The sequence below is a fragment of the Parasteatoda tepidariorum genome, chromosome 5 (assembly GCF_982258835.1).
Source record: "Parasteatoda tepidariorum strain Cologne lab strain chromosome 5, Ptep-v5.0, whole genome shotgun sequence".
Classification (NCBI taxonomy): Eukaryota; Metazoa; Arthropoda; class Arachnida; order Araneae; family Theridiidae; genus Parasteatoda; species Parasteatoda tepidariorum.
This window is the reverse complement of record NC_141759.1, coordinates 35,564,371-35,584,078: the sequence shown is the minus strand read 5'-3', so window position 1 is coordinate 35,584,078 and position 19,708 is coordinate 35,564,371. Positions and strand designations below refer to the sequence as shown.

At 28.7% G+C, this 19,708-nt stretch overlaps 1 protein-coding gene across 2 annotated transcripts; it reads right to left on the bottom strand.

Annotated features, from left to right (window-relative positions):
* Positions 1–3,597: 3,597 nt before the first annotated feature.
* On the bottom strand, positions 3,598–19,538 carry LOC107445052 (uncharacterized). Of its 2 annotated transcripts, none has more exons than XM_016059367.5 (3): positions 19,299–19,538; positions 5,822–6,301; positions 3,598–4,798 (listed from the first exon to the last, which is right to left on the bottom strand). In XM_016059367.5, exons 2-3 carry the CDS (start codon positions 6,281–6,283, stop codon positions 4,037–4,039), a joined length of 1,224 nt encoding a protein of 407 aa, XP_015914853.1. In that variant the 5' UTR covers positions 6,284–6,301; positions 19,299–19,538; the 3' UTR covers positions 3,598–4,036. The 2 variants fall into 2 exon arrangements, with proteins under 2 accessions (XP_015914853.1, XP_087019783.1); XM_087163657.1 differs by lacking the exon at positions 19,299–19,538 and adding an exon at positions 11,962–12,211.
* Between the last annotated feature and the right edge of the window lie 170 nt (positions 19,539–19,708).

Below are 19,708 nucleotides of genomic sequence, written 5' to 3'. Positions count from 1 at the left end.
GGTTTATCCTTGGTAATTCATTAATTCTCCCTGAAGACAACCATGGCTTAATTTATCTTTGATTCCTTTGTTCTCGAAGTTCATTTTGAGCTCTTAAATCTACATAAGAAAAATAACTTTCCTCTTGAATGGGAAATCTGGGCGAGAAAAAATAAGAAGTTGATGGTAAGAGAGAAATAAATGTTTTGTTTAAAAGATTTTGCAGATGTTATGCAATAAAAATTATAGATTAGCAGCTGTCCCTAGAAAACTTCATCTGAAAATAAATTTTTGATTTTCAGAAGCAGGGCTCGTACTAAGGATTTCATATTATTAGCCAGTAAATTAGTTAAATACAAAAGTATTCACCAATTTTTAAAGTCTTTGCCAAATGCAAATCTTAACAATTTTTTATGATCAAATTTTTTCAACATAGAAAACTATTTTACAGTAGTTTGTTTTAGGCTAATATTACTTGGACTCAATTCTTATTGGCTATGCGGTGCATCTACCCAAAATGAGTAATCGAATAATTTAATACTGACTTGTTCAGAAAAATTCGTTTTGACGTAAGTTTAAGGATCGAGTTAAATAAATATTTTTCTTTCCAAGGGAAAAATCATTCGCCAAATTTAAGATTTTATCGTATTTAGCGAGGGGAGGAATGCAGATCGGCACCAAACTACTATAGTACAATGTAAATAAAGTAGTAAGTACTGCTACTAATTTTATTTGCTTGTATTAAAACTCAAATAAATAAAATTACACCACGGTCAAATAAATAAGTTGATGAATAAGCTTAGTCATTTTCTTCTCGTACCAAGCTAATGGATTAGTAACTCATAATGGAAATAAAATATTACGAAAATCTTCATTTTTTTACTAATGGAAAAATAGTTTAAGTAACTGCGGTAATAATGGAATTAAAATACATGGTACAGTAAAAAATTAGTAATTAACATCACAATTTTAACACATTAATATTAAATGGCAGTGTATTGCAGAAGAATGTTACTTTGATGTGGACCCATAACTACAATTTATTATCACTAATAAATGTCAATCACTTTACTTTTCCAGAAATAAACATGCTATTAAAAGAAATTGCAAACTTTAGTAAATAAACTGAAAATTTCGCACTAAAAAGAAAATAAATTTGTTGTTATAGAACCATGACCAGTATTAACAGTAGCATAATATAAACAACTCTCATCTCATTTATTAAAGATAAAATATTAAAGCATGGTACATGTTACACTTACAACTTTATACAGAGAACTCCAAAGTTATAGCTTATAATTCATTTATTATAAAAAAATATTTGGAACATTTTTTAAAATTAGTTTCGGAAAATTGATTTAAAAAACCCCCAACTAAGTGAGTTAATTATAGAATTAAGAAATAAAGTCATTGGAATATAATCTCATTTAAAATATTACTTTACTTGCTGAAGTGTATAAATTTTTTTATGCTTAGTTTTAAAAAAGTAGAATTATATTGTTCATGACATTTAGAAAAATTATTCTTAAAACTTTGAAAAATTATATTCAAATTATTTTATATTATTATTGTTGAAATTTTTATTTTGCTAGGTTTATTAACAATGTACTTTGGTAAGAGTAGCCTGTGAGCAATAATTTTTTTGCTTAGAAGTTCATTTCATTGGTAGAATTTACATTTATTTCAAATGGACTAAAATTCTTTACTACAAATGAGACATTTGGTAAATACAATTGTGCAGATTAATTTCATTTCATAAATTAATGAAAATCCCAAGAAGTTTCCAAATTTTAATTTCATTGTATAATCTTTTTATGTTTTAACAGTATATTATTTTTTAGTAGTTATTTAAAAAAACAAACCTTCATTTATGATATGGAGAAAAAATTGCTTGATAGAAAAATCTATATAAGCAAGTCTGCTTGAGCTTCTTTTGAATAAATATTCAATACACATTAAAAAATTTGGTAAAGACTGAATTATAATAAAAATGTAAATTAACTTATTTCAAAAACTGTAGGTACAGCATAAAAAATCATTAAAAGCTATGAAGAAATATGAGAAAATCTTTTACAATATTAATCCTAAAATTATAGTTAATGCATAATGGTACCAAATAGTGTTTTAATTTTGGGTGGTTTTAAAAAATTTTATTATGAAATCAGATTTTCAAAATCTTTTTTATATATAACTTTGCAAATTACTATGGATTTTAATTTTCTATTTAGATATGTTGCATTTTAGAAAAATAGTGTTTCACACATTATAATTTAATCCTTTTTTTTTAAAAAAAAAAAATAAGACTAATTCTTCAAGAGAAATTTTTTTTTCTTCTTAAATATAAATGAGCAGATTTAATTAGTGCATTATTTGAGACAATTACCTTCAGCACTGTCTGTATTTTTTTAAAATAATGAATAAGTTAAAGAAAAGAACATGATTTATATAATGCTTTGACATGAATTATATAGAATGACCCATCAAAACATAAAAAATAAATTAAAAAAATTTTATATAATAAAAAATTTGTCAAATAAATTATGAAAAAAAGAATAATTTAAAATATTGGATATTCAGTAATATATATAATACAGGTGCGCCACTAATACATATTATCATAGCTGCCAACAAGGAGATTTTGAAAGCATGAACATCTAATAAACAAATACTATTGATGCCATAATGTTAAAAACTAATATAGAACAGGCAATATTAAAATTAGCCCATTATTTTTTGTAGTATTCTGAATGATCAAATGAAATCACATTCACTGTAATTGTTAAAGGAAAACATAGCTGGATTAAATCTCTTGATAACAAAATTACCTGAAGAAGACATTGAATAAAATTTTCTTCAACTGTGAAATTCTCAATTGAATGTAATATCTAATCAAATTGTATTAATTACAAGAATAAATATTAAAAATAATGAGTCCAAATACAATCAGGGATCAATCTATGCTTTCTAGCCTGGATTTTGTTTCTAAAATTTTGTGAAAAATATTTTGGAATTTTGTGGATACGAAAAATATCTCGTACTCCCAAAAGACCAACAAGATAATTTCAGAAAATTATTTTCGTTAAGAAACTAAGGTTTTTTTCACTAAACACAAAAATGTAAATGTTCACAGGTATGAAACTTAATATTTGAGTTGTAAGAATCCAAATAATACTAATCAGATATTAAAGCAATATAATAGGTTTCATGAAAGGATTGTTTGCAAAACTAAGAACTTGGTGGAAGGATGTTGTGTGTGTAAAATGTATGTATAAAGACTTTTTAACTTTCTAGAATCTTCCTTAAATCTTATTTTTTTTCTAGAATAACCCTTAACAATTTTAGAATGCTTCAATATATATAAACATGATTAGTGCTGAAATGGAAATTTTCTTACAAATCTTTAAGAAAATCGAATTAAACACCATTGATCTTGAATTCAAAAACTGTATTGTCAAAATCTCAGCAACAAAAATCCTCTAGCACAGCAACAAACACTGCATACTAATACGAAATTTGCAAATTATTTCTCAACTAAGTTTCCTTTTTAAAACATATCTAAACTTATTTATGCATAAAAAATAAAAAAAATCCAATAAAAATTAAAAAGTTCACAGTAAAGAACTCAAAACATCAAGTTTTTATTTTGCAAATTTTGTTACAGGTTAAATAAAATTTTTACATCTAACTGCAATGAAGTTGCAGAAAAATTTAGACAGTGCTTCAGATTCATATAGTAAATTCTGCTATCAGAGACATTATTTAAAATCTGTATAATTTGAAAAGGAAGTTTTATTTCAACAATTACTTGCAGAACAGAAATATATATTAAATGCTAGAATTCAGAGATTGGCGAAAAAGACACAAAAAATGAAAGTTGACAGCTATGCATTGGAAACTAATAAAAATAATACAATTAATAGCCCAAAGGATAATCTCATCCAGTTAAATATTCATGAATAAGCACAAGAAAAAGAGTCTATATATGCAAAACCGTCAATACCTTCAAAAAGAAAACTAAGCAATCCATAAAAATCTATACATATCTTATCTACAAACGTCAAACAAAATTATCATTTTCAAGATGTCGAATACGAACTCTTTGTTTATAATGATATTCTTTCAAATAAGATTTTATCTTCTTTGGTAGTTTTAACTCGTTTATGCCATCGTAAGTTATGTAATCTGAGATGACAGCCCGGCACAAATGTTGCAAGTCGAAAGGGAAGGTGCGATGAACCGGTATAGTAAGCATTGGCTCAAAGAACATGCAACAGATGGGGTTTTTGTAATGTTCTACAAGACCACAGACAGTATTTGAAGTGAACACATTTGGATCATGAGAGTCGAAACTAAATTTATGATTCAGTTGTTCAATGCGAGCATGTAGAGTTCGCCCGTAACGTCGGAAGCTGACACTAAATAGAAATTCCTCTTGTGCACTATCCCTTAATAGAAATGTCCCTTCAGGTTTCTTGTCCAACTGCTTTTCAGCTTTATACCGATCCATTTTGCCCCAGTAAAAGCTGCAATTGGTGATTTCTCTAAGGTCTGGTACAAGATGATGAACATAATCTATTTGAGTATGAGCAGTAGAAAATAAATTTAGGCTACAAGATCGCCTGTCAAATGCATTCCGACTATCTACATTGTAGCCCACATTTCCATATCTAATGACAAATGGGCTAGGTACAATTGAAAACCTCATATGCTCTTGAAGGGCAAGGGTCAACTGACTAATGCTGATTTCATTCAAAGACAATGGCTGCTGAGAAGTTGCCTGACAAGTTATCAGTAGATTACTATCTGAAGTTTCACCACTCTGAAAAATAATTAAAATAATGTTAAATAGATTCAACAGATTTAGAAATGACACAAAAAAAATTTAAGTTCATTAATTATCATAAATCAGTAAAATATCTAGCATAAGATAGTTTCAGATTAAATTATTTCATTAAATTTAAAACAAATTTTCATCATTCATTTATTTGTGAAGTATATTACATAAAATCTCAAATAGAAGTTGAGGAGGCCAGCCAATCACATACTAAGTTGAGTTTACCTACTTAGCTTTAACGGGGAAAAAAAAACATAAATACTAGAGTTGAAAATTAAGAAAACTTTAAAGAATATGAAGATATGATTGAATATTATTTTAAGATCTAATTTCATTTCTATTACTATAATTCTAAATTTATTAAAATATTGCTTCTTATTTCAGCTGCATTAAAAGTTAATTCAACAGTTTCTTTTAAACCTAAATTTTATTCTGAAATGATATTTCAAGTTTAAAAATCAGGTATAAAACATACTTCAATTATATAAAGAAGCTTCTTTACTTGAGGAAAAAGATATTAACATTCATAAATTTCTTTAAATGTAATTTTTTTTCACTGGTCTGTTTATTTTTACAAAATTATGGAACATGCATAACTAAATAAAGTGGCAATTCTTTCCATCCAAATTTTATCACTATTAACTAAAATTTTACCTACTTAAGGCATCTAAATATAACTACCAATATTTTAATTGTTTATTTAATACGTGAAAACTTTATAGCTTCGAAATAATTAGTCTTATCTTCATAAATTTAGACTAATTACATTCAGCATAATAAAATAAAACTGAATAATATAATACATAATCATTAAATAAAATCAAATAAATAAAAGCAGAGTGCTTTGCTCAAAGGATGGTACAAGTGGTATACCCATAAAGTTTATGATGTTTTTATTTCATTTTTTGTAAAAACTTTTAAACATTTTGGTGCAGAAATGTCCTTGTATGAGGAATGAATAAAGATAAACATTATGAAATAATAATAAATTAAATTAGTTAACAATACCTGTTGCCTATTATCACCAGCATAAATCCCTTCCTCTTGAGCCTGAGGATGCTGTGTTGCGTCATTTCTCGGACAAGATGCAATTGCCAAAATACTTCCTCTCATGTCATCTGATACATCAGTTGGTTTTTCCTTACTATGTTTTTCAGAGGATGATGCTTTAGTTTTTCTATAACCAGTACAGATACAAGTGGCTCCCTCTATGGATGCTTCAGATACAACTGAGCTGCAACTTTGCCATGCATCTTTACTTAAACTAAAAGTTCTTTTTTTAGATTTCTCTTTGTTAAAACCTTTTTGCCATTTACCAAAGGAAAATGTTTTAAGCTGACGCTTCATGCTGCGTTTTGCTTTACAAGAAGCATCTCCATTTTTGTGTTTTTTATCTCTTGAACGATCTCTGTTTCCAGAATTCTCAGTTCCTTCACCACTTTCTTCACTTCCCGATGTATCTTCCATCATTACAACTTAGATAAAAACCTAAGAAAAAAATGTATTATTATTAAAAACAAGACAATGCTATAAAGTGGAATTCCAATTCCACATTTTTCATCAGACTAGCATCAAAAAATGCATAAAACGGAAAAACATAAAATCGGGGTAAAAAAAATATATAAACATATTTTTTCAAAATTTACATTTATGGGATGAACCAATAGTAAAAAAGTGTAATTTCTACTTGTTCTTTGTTTTAGATACAATTACTATAATATCTCTCTCAGTACTAACTATTGTTTGCAGATTTGCTTTACTATTGCAAATAAATATTTTTTTGGAGTTTTTATGCCTTGAAACTTTAGATTAGTTATGGGTATATCCTAGATATATCCAGATATTTTTTATGCACTTTCATCACTATTTTCAAGAATAGGCATTAAATTAGATATTGTAGGAATTGAAAAGTATTGGGATGTGTGTTGCAGTCGATATACACATCAACTTCTTCAGCCAGCAACTTTATTCCGAAGGGCCTATATTTCGGTTGAGAAGCCCTCTCTATCAAACGCATTTGTAATATATTTTAGTCATCACTAGTCAATGCTGCAGAACTCTTTTCTTTAAATAGAGACTTCTAGAAAATTTATTTTTATTTAGAAGAAACTTGCAAGTTACTGAAATCAAGAAGAATACCAAACCAATTGCTTAGTGTAATGTTTTTAAATGAGTCTATTCCAAGATTCAGAAATTGAACTTTGCAGGAAAAGCTTCCACTTGTAAATTTTACACAAGTTAAGAAGCTCTCATACTTCCTTTAAGCACTCTTCCTGTGCTTGACCATCATGATTTTGACTCAAGAGTGAAATCCCCTCTCATAGAGGACAGAACAATATAATAAAATAGAAAGAATGTCAGAACAGAATGAAACTTGGAAAAAGTTTGTGTGCGCTTTGTAGAGAAAAATCTATTTTGATCTGTTAAGATTGTAAGGGAAAATATATTGAGTGGGGTTTTTCTAAAAAAGTGTAACATAAAACCTGGGAAAATGTAAGGTTATCACAATAAGAAATTTTCACGGACCAACAGAAAATGACGTAGTAAGCTAGATAACGGACAATGCAGAAACAGGGTTCCATTGTATTATAAAGTTATAACTGAAATTAAAAAAATTATTAATTCAAATGTATTTTTTTACCTTTATTGCTTGAAAAAAATTTTATATTTTTATATGATGGGTAAACAAGGGACTTCACCATACCTTATTCAATTATCTCACCAGGTGCTCTTGATTATAACTAAATAATGTCAGTTTAATGATAATATAACAAATCCCAGAACAATTTTTTTTTCCTAAAAGAGACAATTTAGCAGTAATTTGAAATTTATTGCTTTATATGTTATTCGTTACTTTAATTGTAAATGTTGACTGAGTACATGTCACATAGAATTTATAATTAAAGCAACTTATGTATCAAAATAATTGAAAAAAAGAACTAAATATATTTATCATAACAAGGTAATACTATGAAATAACTTAATAATATTATAAAAGAATCACGCTTTTAGTTTTAAGTCTTTAATTTTGAATAATAATGTAAACCAAAAATATAGTAATAGAAGAGAATAATAAAGTTAAGCAATGGTAAATATTGGAGGGTAAAACATTATTTATAATTTTATAACTAAATGAGTTAATTGTACAACCAATGAGTAGTCTATTTAGTTTAAAGTGACCACACGTCCCGATTTTGGCGGGACAGTCCCGCTTTTTGGTGGACTGTCCCGCCGATTTCTAAAAATGTCCCGCTTTTCAGAAAATATCTGCATTTCTTATTTTAAATGTACTGTAAAAATATATTACTTATTATTTAAGTATTATGGTGAATATAAAGAAATAAAAAATACATTTAAAAAAAAACATAAAATGCATGTAGAGTAAACTAAATTAGGCAATGTACCGAGTTTATTCGGTGGTCTTCGATCATTGTCGTTACGTCTCGGCTTAATTCAGATAAGTGCGGACTGCCGTTAGACAGTGCGGTTTGTTGTTTTCAATTTGACGTTCGGTTTGACTCATTATCTGATTGACAAAGATAGTGGTAGAGCAACAGTCACCACAACGTAGCGGTCAATAAAGTAAAATTTAATACTCTTTTTTAGCCTTTGTAGTAATTTTTTTAATTTATTTTTAGTATTTACCCACAGAATAAAAGATGAGTAAAAAAAGAGAATGCAAATTTAATGAAGAGCTAAGTAGAGAATATCCATTTATTAAAAAAAACCAAAATAGACTATATGGTACGGTGTGATAAATGCAATGCTGAATTTTTCGTCTCGCATGGTGGAAAAAACGATATTACTAAACATCTAGCGACAAAGAGGCACAAAAGATTTTTGAATAATGCCTCTTCCTCGACTAAAATGGAACAGTTTTTTCGCACTGCTAGCTTTGGCAACACGGAAAAACAGCTAGCATTAGCGGAAGGGCTTTCCACACCATAAACTTTGATCTGAAAATCAAAGTTTCAGATCAATGGATTCTAAGTCGCAAATGATCGAAACATTATAAGACAAAAAATATCCACGTGTAAGGACAAAAACCGAAGCAATTATTTGTAATATTTTTTCACCATATTCGTTTTCTCAATTGCAGAAAGAATTAGAAAAATGCGCATTTATATCCATGAATTCTGATGCTTCCAACCACAAAGATTTAAAATTATTTTCCACAATTGTTAGATTTCTTGATCCCGAAGCAGGAATTAAATATAGAATATTAGATTTTGTTTCATTGCTGAGTGAAACTTCACAAATAATTTTTTATTCAGTAAGTAGTATTTTAAAAAAAGAATAATTTGAACTGAGAAATGTTACACGTAGGGCTGGACGATATAGAAATTTCTTAAATCGATATAATCAACCCTTTTATATCACGATATTAGGTTATATCGATTTAACAATCTAAACGACAAAACTAAGAAATAAATCCACAGTACCCCTTCCTTTATTCAAATGTATTGTTGTTTTTTTCTTAACTCACTTACAGTCAACTCCTAGTTCACAGAAATTTTGACAAAGTTGTTCTGATTATGAATAATTTTTTGCAGATATTCAAAAGCTTATTTAAATACTACAATTTACTAATTTTGCTCTGTAACTTTTCACTAAAGGTATTGGAGAATATTGTTTACCTTTTTCTTTTGCAAATACAAAATAAGAAATAACATAATATATGAATGAATTTTTAAAAGAAGTAATATTTTTAAATGTTTCACTATAAAATAAAACTGCAACATCGAAAGCCTTTCAATTTTATTATTGTAAAAACACAATTAATAAAAATTGTGGCATTGACAAAATCTTCCAGAGCAGTGACTTCATTTCCCTCCAGCATTAGGTGTTTTTTTTTTTTTTTTTGCTGGATAGTCTTTTAATAACTTGCACAATGGCAACTGGTTTTCTAAAACCTTATGCACTATTTTGAGGTGCTCCACCAACGTGTGGGACATGCACTTGGCAGCTTTCTCACTTCTATCTGCAACAGTTCTTGAGCATTTTTAAAGTCTCTCGACATCATCCAACTATGGGCAATAGTGTTTTGCAGCTTCTTCACCCTAACTACTGCTTTTTGCAAAGCTCTATTCACACCTATATTTATGCTGTGTCCGAAGCAGAGCATGTGTTGTATGTTTAATGCAGAAATCGCTTTCAAAATATTTGAGTCATTGTCTGTCGTACAACAGTTGATCTCTTATATGTTTATATCCCAATCTAATAATTGTTCTTTTAATACCTCATTGTCCTCATTTATATTGTCAGATGTATGATTTACATCAAAATGCGGACAACTGAGGCAAGGGGATTTTAAGTTCCAATTTTTGTCTACATAGTGTGCTGTAATAGCAATACTATATAATATATATTCAAAATTTGAATTTCATATTTTTTTTTCTAAGCAATGAATCAAACTATCTTACTTGATTTTATGAAGTGAATTACTATTTATAATTTGTAGTAAGTGGACAATTTTCAAAAGTATCAGGAATATAGTGCTGGAGAACTTTAAATGGTATTCAGACTTTTTATTATTTCCAAAGTAATTTTAATGATAATAATAAAGATTTTATTTAGTATTCAGCATCGCCAACGACGAAAAAAATGAAAAAAATATTTTTGAACAACCAGTATAATCAAAAACTGTAAATATTTTTAACTTCTACAACATGTTATAGCTTTGATAAAAAAGTTTGGATGAATTTCAACAGAAATAGCATGTATTTTCACAAAAATATGAACATTTTTATTTTTTTTTACTTATGTTCATTGCTATCTGTTTGTTTCAACTAAATGATTTTTTCTGAAAAAGGAGGGTGCAATTTTCTCTAGTTACCAAAACAGCAATTATGTGTTTGGGACACAGAATTTAATGAAGTGAACAGATTTAGTGATAGATTCACCCGGCAATGACAAAAAAGAAGTATACCAGTAATAAGATGCAATTTCCTTTTATTCCAAATTTAATTTTTTAGTAAAATACGTTTAAGGTAAGATTTTCCATATCAGCTCCAAAGTAATCGCTAAGCATCGGTGACTTCTGGCAGCAGCACGCAAGAAACTAAATAAAAACTACACCACAAAAAAAAAGGCTAATTTGAAAGTTAAAACTCGTTAACTTCCCTTTTTAATATTTTTTTACAATTGATTCCAAGTAAAACAAAACTGCAATTTCAGTTGACGCAAGAAAACGGGTACTGAACAATACGAAAATAGACCCGTAATGCACGTGCCTTAAAAAGATAAATCTCTAAACTTAATATTATGCACGCGAGAAACTATAAAAAAACAATAATAAATTTAAAAAAAAAAAAAACATCACGATACACGTCTTATTCGAAAGGTGAAATCTTTTAACTGCGCATGCATTATGGGCCTATTTCCAAACGATATGGAAATAGCCCCGTAATGCGCCATAAAAAGATAAATCTCCCAACATTTATAAAAAAACAAGCGAGAAATTAACGAAAAAGAATAATAATAAATAAAAAGATCACAAAAAAAGGCAGTTAAGAAAGATAAAATTAGTAAATTTCCTAAACGTTTTTTTACAATTTATTCCAATTAAAACAAAACACCAATTTTATTTAGCGACTTCAGTTAGCGCGAGCAAACAGAAACCGAACGGTACCGAAAGAATTAATGTAGCATACACGCTGAAAGAAACCCCGGTAAGATATTTAAAGATATTACGGAAAGAAACTCCGTAATGCATGTGCCTTAAAAAAGACAAATCTCTAAATTTTATACGAGTATTACACACGCGAGACACTGCAAAATGATAATAAATAAAAACATCACAGGAAGAGTTTAATTCGAAAGGTGAAACTCGTAAACTCCTTCCGGGCAAGTCACTAAATATTTTTTAACAATTTATTTTAAGTAAATCAAAACACCAATTTTATTTGGCGTTTTCAGTTAGTGAGAGCAAGCAGGTAGCGAACGATACAAAAATTACCCCGTAATTCATGTGCCATAAAAGATAAATCTCTCAATTATATAATAAATATTTTTAATAAGGATTTTATATATAATATTTGAGAAATATTAATTTTTTAACGCTGTATTTGTAAGAAATTTCTTTAAATAGTTTGAAATGATTAGTTTAAAAACAAAATTCTCAATGCAAAAGAGAAAAAATATAACACCTATTTCAGAAATCAGGATATGTAAAATTGAAGATGAGAATTTTCCTTCCTGCACGAGCAAGATATCCTAAAATCGGAATTCTAAAGAGAAGACAATCACATTCACTTGGTGGCAAAAAATCCTCCGCAAATATCGATATAAACTTGAAATCTGAATGAGGAGATTCAACTGCACCGATCCCTGCTATATCGGAGTTTCTTTTTCAACCGCCAAATATCGATATAACCTAGTGAATTAGTTTTGAATGAAGAGATTCAATAGCCCATTCCGATTTAACTATACCAACCCCTGCACCAGATGTGATTTTGGCAAATAGCCAAAGAAGTTGAATGCACGTGTTACCGGGAGAATGAGTTGATAGTTGGCCTTGAATCTTTCCCTTATGCTACGGCAGATTGGACTCTGTTCTGTACATTCTCGCAATGATTAAACCGGTGTTTCACTGCATCGGAGAGAGCAACGGCGATTTAGCGTTTGCTCTCATGAATAAATCGATTTAGTAGAGTCGAAATGCTCACTCCGGAATTTTGTTGAAGATGAAATGGATAAATCGGTATTACGATGTTGGAGTTAAATCGATATATTGTCTTACATCGGTATAAAGCCCAGTCCTATGTTACAGATGAAAAAAATAAATGTTGGTTATCTGCAAATGTAGAAACAGACAAAAAATGGATGGAGTTATTCCTTCATTTTAAACAGAATAATATTCCTTATCAAAATATTTCGAAAATTGTAGAATTCTCGCTCTCCCTTCCAGGAACAAATGTTGCAACAGAACGTGTTTTTTCTAGTATCAATAAAATATGGACAACTGAAAAAACGCAGTTGAACATTAAAATTTTAAAAATCTATTTTAAGTGTAAAATATAATTTGATCAATTCATGTGAAATATTTCACGACATTTTAATAAATGATCCGAATCTATTGCTAAGTATTCACTCAGATCAAAAATATGACCGTGAAAGAAAATCATAATTTTTTTTAAATAAAAAGTTTAATTTGATTAAAAATCATGATGTTCAAATTATTATTTTTTACAAATATTTTTATAGTTACCTATAATTAATAGTAAATACATTTTTGTGCAAGTATATGAATGTATTCAATAAAATATATATAACTAAATGGTAATTCTCATTTCATCCCATTTGTCCAGCTTTGTCTCTATGAAAATGTGGTCACTTTAATTTAGTTTAAAGCTAGAACAGTTGAGCAGGTCAATTTGACCCAAATCAATGTTTACATTATCATCAGACAAAAAGTATTAATCGAAAAACGAAACAAAAAAAAAAAAAAAAAAAACTTTCACGACTTTCAACAATTTTATGAAAACAAAAACATAATTTAATGGGGTATTATTTACACACTTATACTTAGAACAGCAAAGCGGGTCTAATTAATCTGTAGTAAATAAAATTGATGCATAAATTATGAAAAGAAATCCTCTTTCTTGGAAACAACATTGAAGCCACAAAACATTTCTGTCTTATCCTTGAAATCCTCAAATAGTCTGAACGGGTAGTTGGGAATAAATGAAGGTTTTCGATCTAGGTCATAATGTGTATCTGTGCTGGCATGTATTGGAAGTTCTTTTTTCGCTTCTGTTTTTACTGTAAGAATGCCCCCTCGGTGTAAACTTACCGTTCAGGATCTCTGGAATATTTCAAATAATTACCTGAAAATGATTAAGAAGATGACAATGTTTCGGTTTTGAATAGCGGTGATGAATACCTGCCTGCTAATGAAAACATTTTGAGTTCGGCTGAAGAAAATGAAAGTGAAGATGACTCGGGCATTGCCCTAACAATTACAGGACCCTCACATCGTGATAATGATAACTTTTCAGATAAAAAATTCAAAGAAAAAGAACATAGATACAAAGGAATCTAAAAAAGAAATTAATAATGTTCGAATTTGGAAGAGATGGGACAGTGTGGAATGACACGTAATTAGGAACAAAGAACATAGGAAGAAAATGAAAGCATAATATTTTGAATTAAGTTGGGGGTCCAACAACACATGCTAAAACCAATATTATGGATGATAGTTCATCAAGTGCCTGGAGACTCTTAATAGATGAATGGAGATTAAAACATATAAAGAAATGTATTGAACATCAAGCTCATCGTCAGATCCATGAAAGTGAATGAATAGTAGCATTAGAAGAAGTTGATGCTTTTACATCAATTTTATATGCGTGGGATATACATTGTGCAAAAGAAGCAGAACTGGATATCCCATAGGCAATGAACTGGGAACCATAATTTTTTCAAAATACAATGCCAACAGACAGATTTTACAAAATAATGAGGTTCGTGTGCTTCAATGTAAAACCAACGAAATCAGATCGTCTACAAACAGACAAATATGCTCTTGTATTGTTTGGCGGCTGATATTGACTCAAAATATCTGATTAATAGATTTCCATGTCTCGGAAAAAATCAACAATGTCCATCCAACGTTTCTCTTTCAAATTATGTAGTACTAGGCCAGGATAGCCTGGTAAGTAGGGTGCTGGGCACATGCCTATGAGTTTGTCGGTTTGATCCCCGCCGGCCAAAGACTCCCCATGTAGTAAATGGTGACTGATGCACGTTAAATTTGTTGAGTCACCAAGTCCTTCATGTTCCCATAACAAATCAATATCTCTGGGAGTACTACTGATCCAGGAGTTCCTTGTCTTCTGGATTGGTTCAAAATTACAAGGCTACAGAATTGAACATTAGTAGTCGTAAACAAACCCAACTTTGTAGGAATTGTAAAAAGCTCAAGAATAAGAATATTAGACACTATAAAAGTGTCAAATTCCAAATTGTATTCAATTGCTGTAATAAAATGACTCATAAGGACATCAGTCTAACTGTTTACCAGAAGAAAAAAAAATAAAAATATTTTGTTGTTAAGTTATCTTCATCAAACTGTTAGAATTACAAATGATAAAAAAAATACCTGATACCATTGGTTTTTACAACGCAACTAAATTCAGCGTAGATGTGATTGACCAGATAACAAGGAAATATACTGTCGAGGCTTGCTCACATACTGCTTGTCTACGATAGGTACTCTGAAAGACATTCGTCTGGAGGGGTGTCGGTGACTATGGTAACGAGGTATGATTATTTCAAGTAGGAGTGCGGGGTCCCTCTTTAGGACTGGTTTCGGTGGGAGAAAAGGAGACTTCTTTCTTCGGTCTATTGTATTAGCCCTAGAGTGAAGAGAAATGAGCATTCGCGCCTGAAACATCGTTTACAGCGTTCGATTCCTTTTTTAAAAATCTTTTCTCTTTTTAAAAGCTTCTGTTTTAGAAAAAAAATTCAACAAATTTATTTGTGTTGTTACTAATTCTTTTAATTAATTTTTTATTTTTCCTCTTTTAACTTTTTTGAATATTGAGAAATGCCTTTTAAATTTAAAAAAGGTGAAGTTTTGAAATCACAAGCACGTAAAATTGTGCACAATGTGTTTGATTTTTTGCTAATGAAGCTAAGGAAAAAGCTCTTAAATTACCTCTCCAACAACCAGCTCAAAGAGCATGTCTGGCTACTGGAGTGTCAGACTTCACACTTAGAAAAATAAAAAGAGAAGTTTCTTGTTTAGGAGAAGACGGTGTGTTGCGCACTCCCGGAAAAAGCAGGAGAAGGAAATCTGGTGGACTTGCTTATCTGGATGATTTCGACAAATGTGTTATACGGCAAACCATCCAAGAGTTTTATATAAGGGGGGGAAAAAGTGCCATCGCTTCGAAAATTAATTCCTGTTCTTCGCGAACGAATTAATTTCGAATTTGAGAAAGATTCGTTGAGGAAAGTTTAACATTCCTTAAACTTTCGATGGAAGCGGCCAAACATGGTTTTTTGGCTTTTTTTTTAAATATAAATTGTTGTTCGTTATTTTTTTACTTATTATTTCTCCCCTTTTTTTCATATGTCTATAATTTTTCTTTGTTTTATTCTTCATATATATATATATATATATATATATATATATATATATATATATATATATATATATATATATATATATATATATATATATATATATATATATATATATATATATAAAACAACCTGGCATGGCTTTTCTTTTTTTCAAAAAAAAGAAAGAAATTAATATTACTTTATGTATTGAAATAAAAGAGACTTATGAAAGATTTTTAAATTCAAATCAGTAAGTAAAGAAAATAAGTTAACGAGCTTTGGCGGATAATGTTTTAGCTGTCCAATGACAGATAATATATTTAAAATTGCTGATTTGCAATATTTTTTTCTAGGAAAAGTTAGAATGTGAGAACTTTTCTTTCACATTCATCAAACTTTTCTTGACTCCTTGAAACCCCTTCCCAACAAAAGGAGCCTTAATATTTTTGTAACAAGAGAAATTATTGAAAGAGCTGTTGCAACAAAATGTTTAAGCAATCAATTTTTTTGTTGTTGTCCTTGCTTATTCCTGTCATTAATGTTAGTGTAAAAGCCAGCGTAAAGAATGGGTAAAAAGGGGCATAGACTCAGGGCACCAAAAGGAATATATTTCTATTGAAATTAAGATTTTCTCATGGAGCTTACAAAAGAGATGACACATTTCTCATCAGTGGTCAGTAACTTACAGGCACCCTGCAGTTCACAATAAAGAGTATCCTTCTTATTGTACTATTCATAAATGTCAAACTCCTGTTTGGAGTATGAATATTTATTTTTACATACGTTCAGACCTTTTGAATAAAAACCCCTTTGATGTTTTCCCTGGCCTTCAAATGGTTTTAAAAGAGCTACCGTGGTTTTACAAAAGAAGCATTAGTAAAGAACATCTTCAAAATTTCAGGAATTCTTTCATTAATTATTAAATTTAATAGCTTGAATAAATTGTTCATTTTTATGTTTCAGCTCTCTTCTGATTTTCATCAATACTATTTGTCCAAATATAATGACAAATTGAAATTGTTATTTCTATGAATAACGATTGATAAATAGGATATGTATGGAAATTTTATAAAATTGTTTAAAGCAGCTCAATGTTTTATTCATAAATAACTCATCCATAAATTTATCATACATAGTAAATTGGTTATTAAGAAATAAATAAATTTGATAATAAAAACTGTTTTTAATAAATAGTGAAAAAAACTATACAGGTTACAATAAAATATGAATAAGAAAACGTAATTTAAGCAACAACAAAAAAAAAAATATAGATAAAAAGTAAATATTTAAAAATTAATAATAAAAACAAAGATATTTAATATTTCTCCAACACAGATAACGTGAACTATTTTCATTTTCAACTAAAGTTTTATCTCCTTTTAAAATCAGAGTTATTAAGTTTAAGCTCTTCACTTTTTCCAGAAAATTCAAGTTATAAAAGCAATTAACTGCTTTAAAAAATGTGCAAGTTTAGAAATTAAACCATCTAACAATCAATGAACATTCATAATAAATATCATAAAATTAAAAAAACCTTAATGTCAGAATTTGTTCACTTTTTTCCCTTTGTATTTTAAAAATAACAACCGATTGAATAGAGAGAATTATTTTAAGTTAGAAAGAAATATTCATGCGAATCTTAAAAAAGTTCTTGAATCAGATTAAATAAGTCGCCTACTGGTGGCTGAGTCAGCCAAACTGGTATACTCCCCATACAAGCTATCATCGAAGCTACCCTCCCTAAAATGCCCTCTTCTTGTTTCCATAGCACCAGACTGCCGTAGACTTTGTGGCAGTCAGAGTACCTATCATAGACAAACAGTAGGAGGGTAGTGAATTTTTTTTTAAATTTAACACTTTGGATAATGCTGCTGTTAATGCTTGGGTTTTATACAAAGCTATAACTATTAAACTATTAGTAAGCGCCAATTTATATAAGGCTAAATTGTAGAAAAGTTTGCAACAGAAAAAAAAAATAGCACAAGTGTACGAAGCAACGACGAACAACTATAAGTTAGAGCAAACGAGTTTGATGACACAGTTCAAAATGAGAGAATAAAACATAAGACATTAGTTGAAATTGCAAAACACCCATTTGTGGTAAGTGTATAAAATGTATCACTAAATTTTCGAAAGACTGTATACAATAAATTAGTTTAAAAAACCGAAAAAAGTAAATAACAGGTGTTTTTCTATTAATATTTCTCATTTTTTTAATTAATTATCTTATGAATAAAATTATCTTATGAATTAAAAGACATTTCTGTTAATTGATATAAGATTTTATATAAGACACATTACATAAGAACTGTATTCTAGAAATGTTGATTATAATATTAAAAAACATGTTTTAGGTCTCTTAATTAAATAATTGCGTACATTTTTATGAGTACTATTTAGGGTCAAAATGACCTGCCCTGCCATTCAAGGTACATCTCGCAGTTCTAGTTTAATAGGAACATATGGAATTTTTCATACAAATGTGTATTTATGAAACCAAATAAGGATTCATTATTGTTTTAAGATAGAGAAAAGTGATAAAAAAATACAACACTAGGTATTTAATGATAAAATTTAAAACTCTTTCAACGTTTAACAACTCAACTCATTAAATTTACATGAAAAACAAGAATATATTATTTTCAACATAAGAAAAAGAATACATTATGATGCCAATAAGAAAATATGTGAGTAAGTTTGATAACATTACACAAATGTTCCTTGCTGAATTTGGTAATTCGATCCTGTTAGCAAGTTAAAAAAAAATATTACACAAATGGGTCACATCCAATCTTAAGAAATAAGGTTTCCTTATTAAACTTGCAGTAAAAATTAATACACAAAAGTGTCATAGATTACAGTATACATCAAAAAATAAAATTCTAGAACCATAGTAATTGATTCCTATTATTTTCACAGTAACATTTATACATAATTTTGTACACTATTAATTAATCACTTAAGTCCAATTACCTTATAAATCGATGTCACAATGACTAAATTTAGTTAATGAAAATACTATAATCAAATTTTTAAAAAAAATGTAAGATGTACCCTGTCCAACTTTCATTCTAGATTTCTTTGGATGTAGATATGATACTCAAATACAAATCTAAAAATGCTTGACATACAGATCTTGATCAAATACGTTAATTTATTTATTGAAATGATATTGTAATGAAATCGATCAAGCACTTTTAAATATATGTATACGTAATTTCCTTAATACTTAGTCTCTTACTTTAGCAGACGCAATAACCTAGAAAAATACTTAACCACCAAGTAATAATAAGTAAATGTAATAGACTGGACATCCATTTTCTAATATACATAGTATTTTATACATAACCAATTTAATAAAATTAAATGAATTTGCTTTTTATTTAAATGAGCATGAAATTGAGGACTAGGTTACCTTCAACGTGTCCCAGATACAATAAAAAGAAATGTCATTATATTTTACATAATTTAATTCGAATATAAATTGGAAGCGATATCTTTTAAGGTAATCACATACAGATTTTAATATCTCACAGTTTCAGTGAGTAAACTAAATTTAATTAAATATTTCCTGCCCATAAATAGACAATTAGACGCCATTTTTCCGAATCCAAACACCAAACAAGAAACAAGCTTCCTCTTGTTTTTTTGTTCTGTTTCGTTTTTGTTGATGCACTTAATTTTAATTATGAAAAATATTGTTTTTAATAATTCAAAGGAACAGAGATTTTTAATAATTTTTGAACTAAAAGATATTTAAAAACATTGCATTAAAAATTAAAAAAAATAAAATTTTAAATTTAAAAAAAAACTTTCTGATGTAGG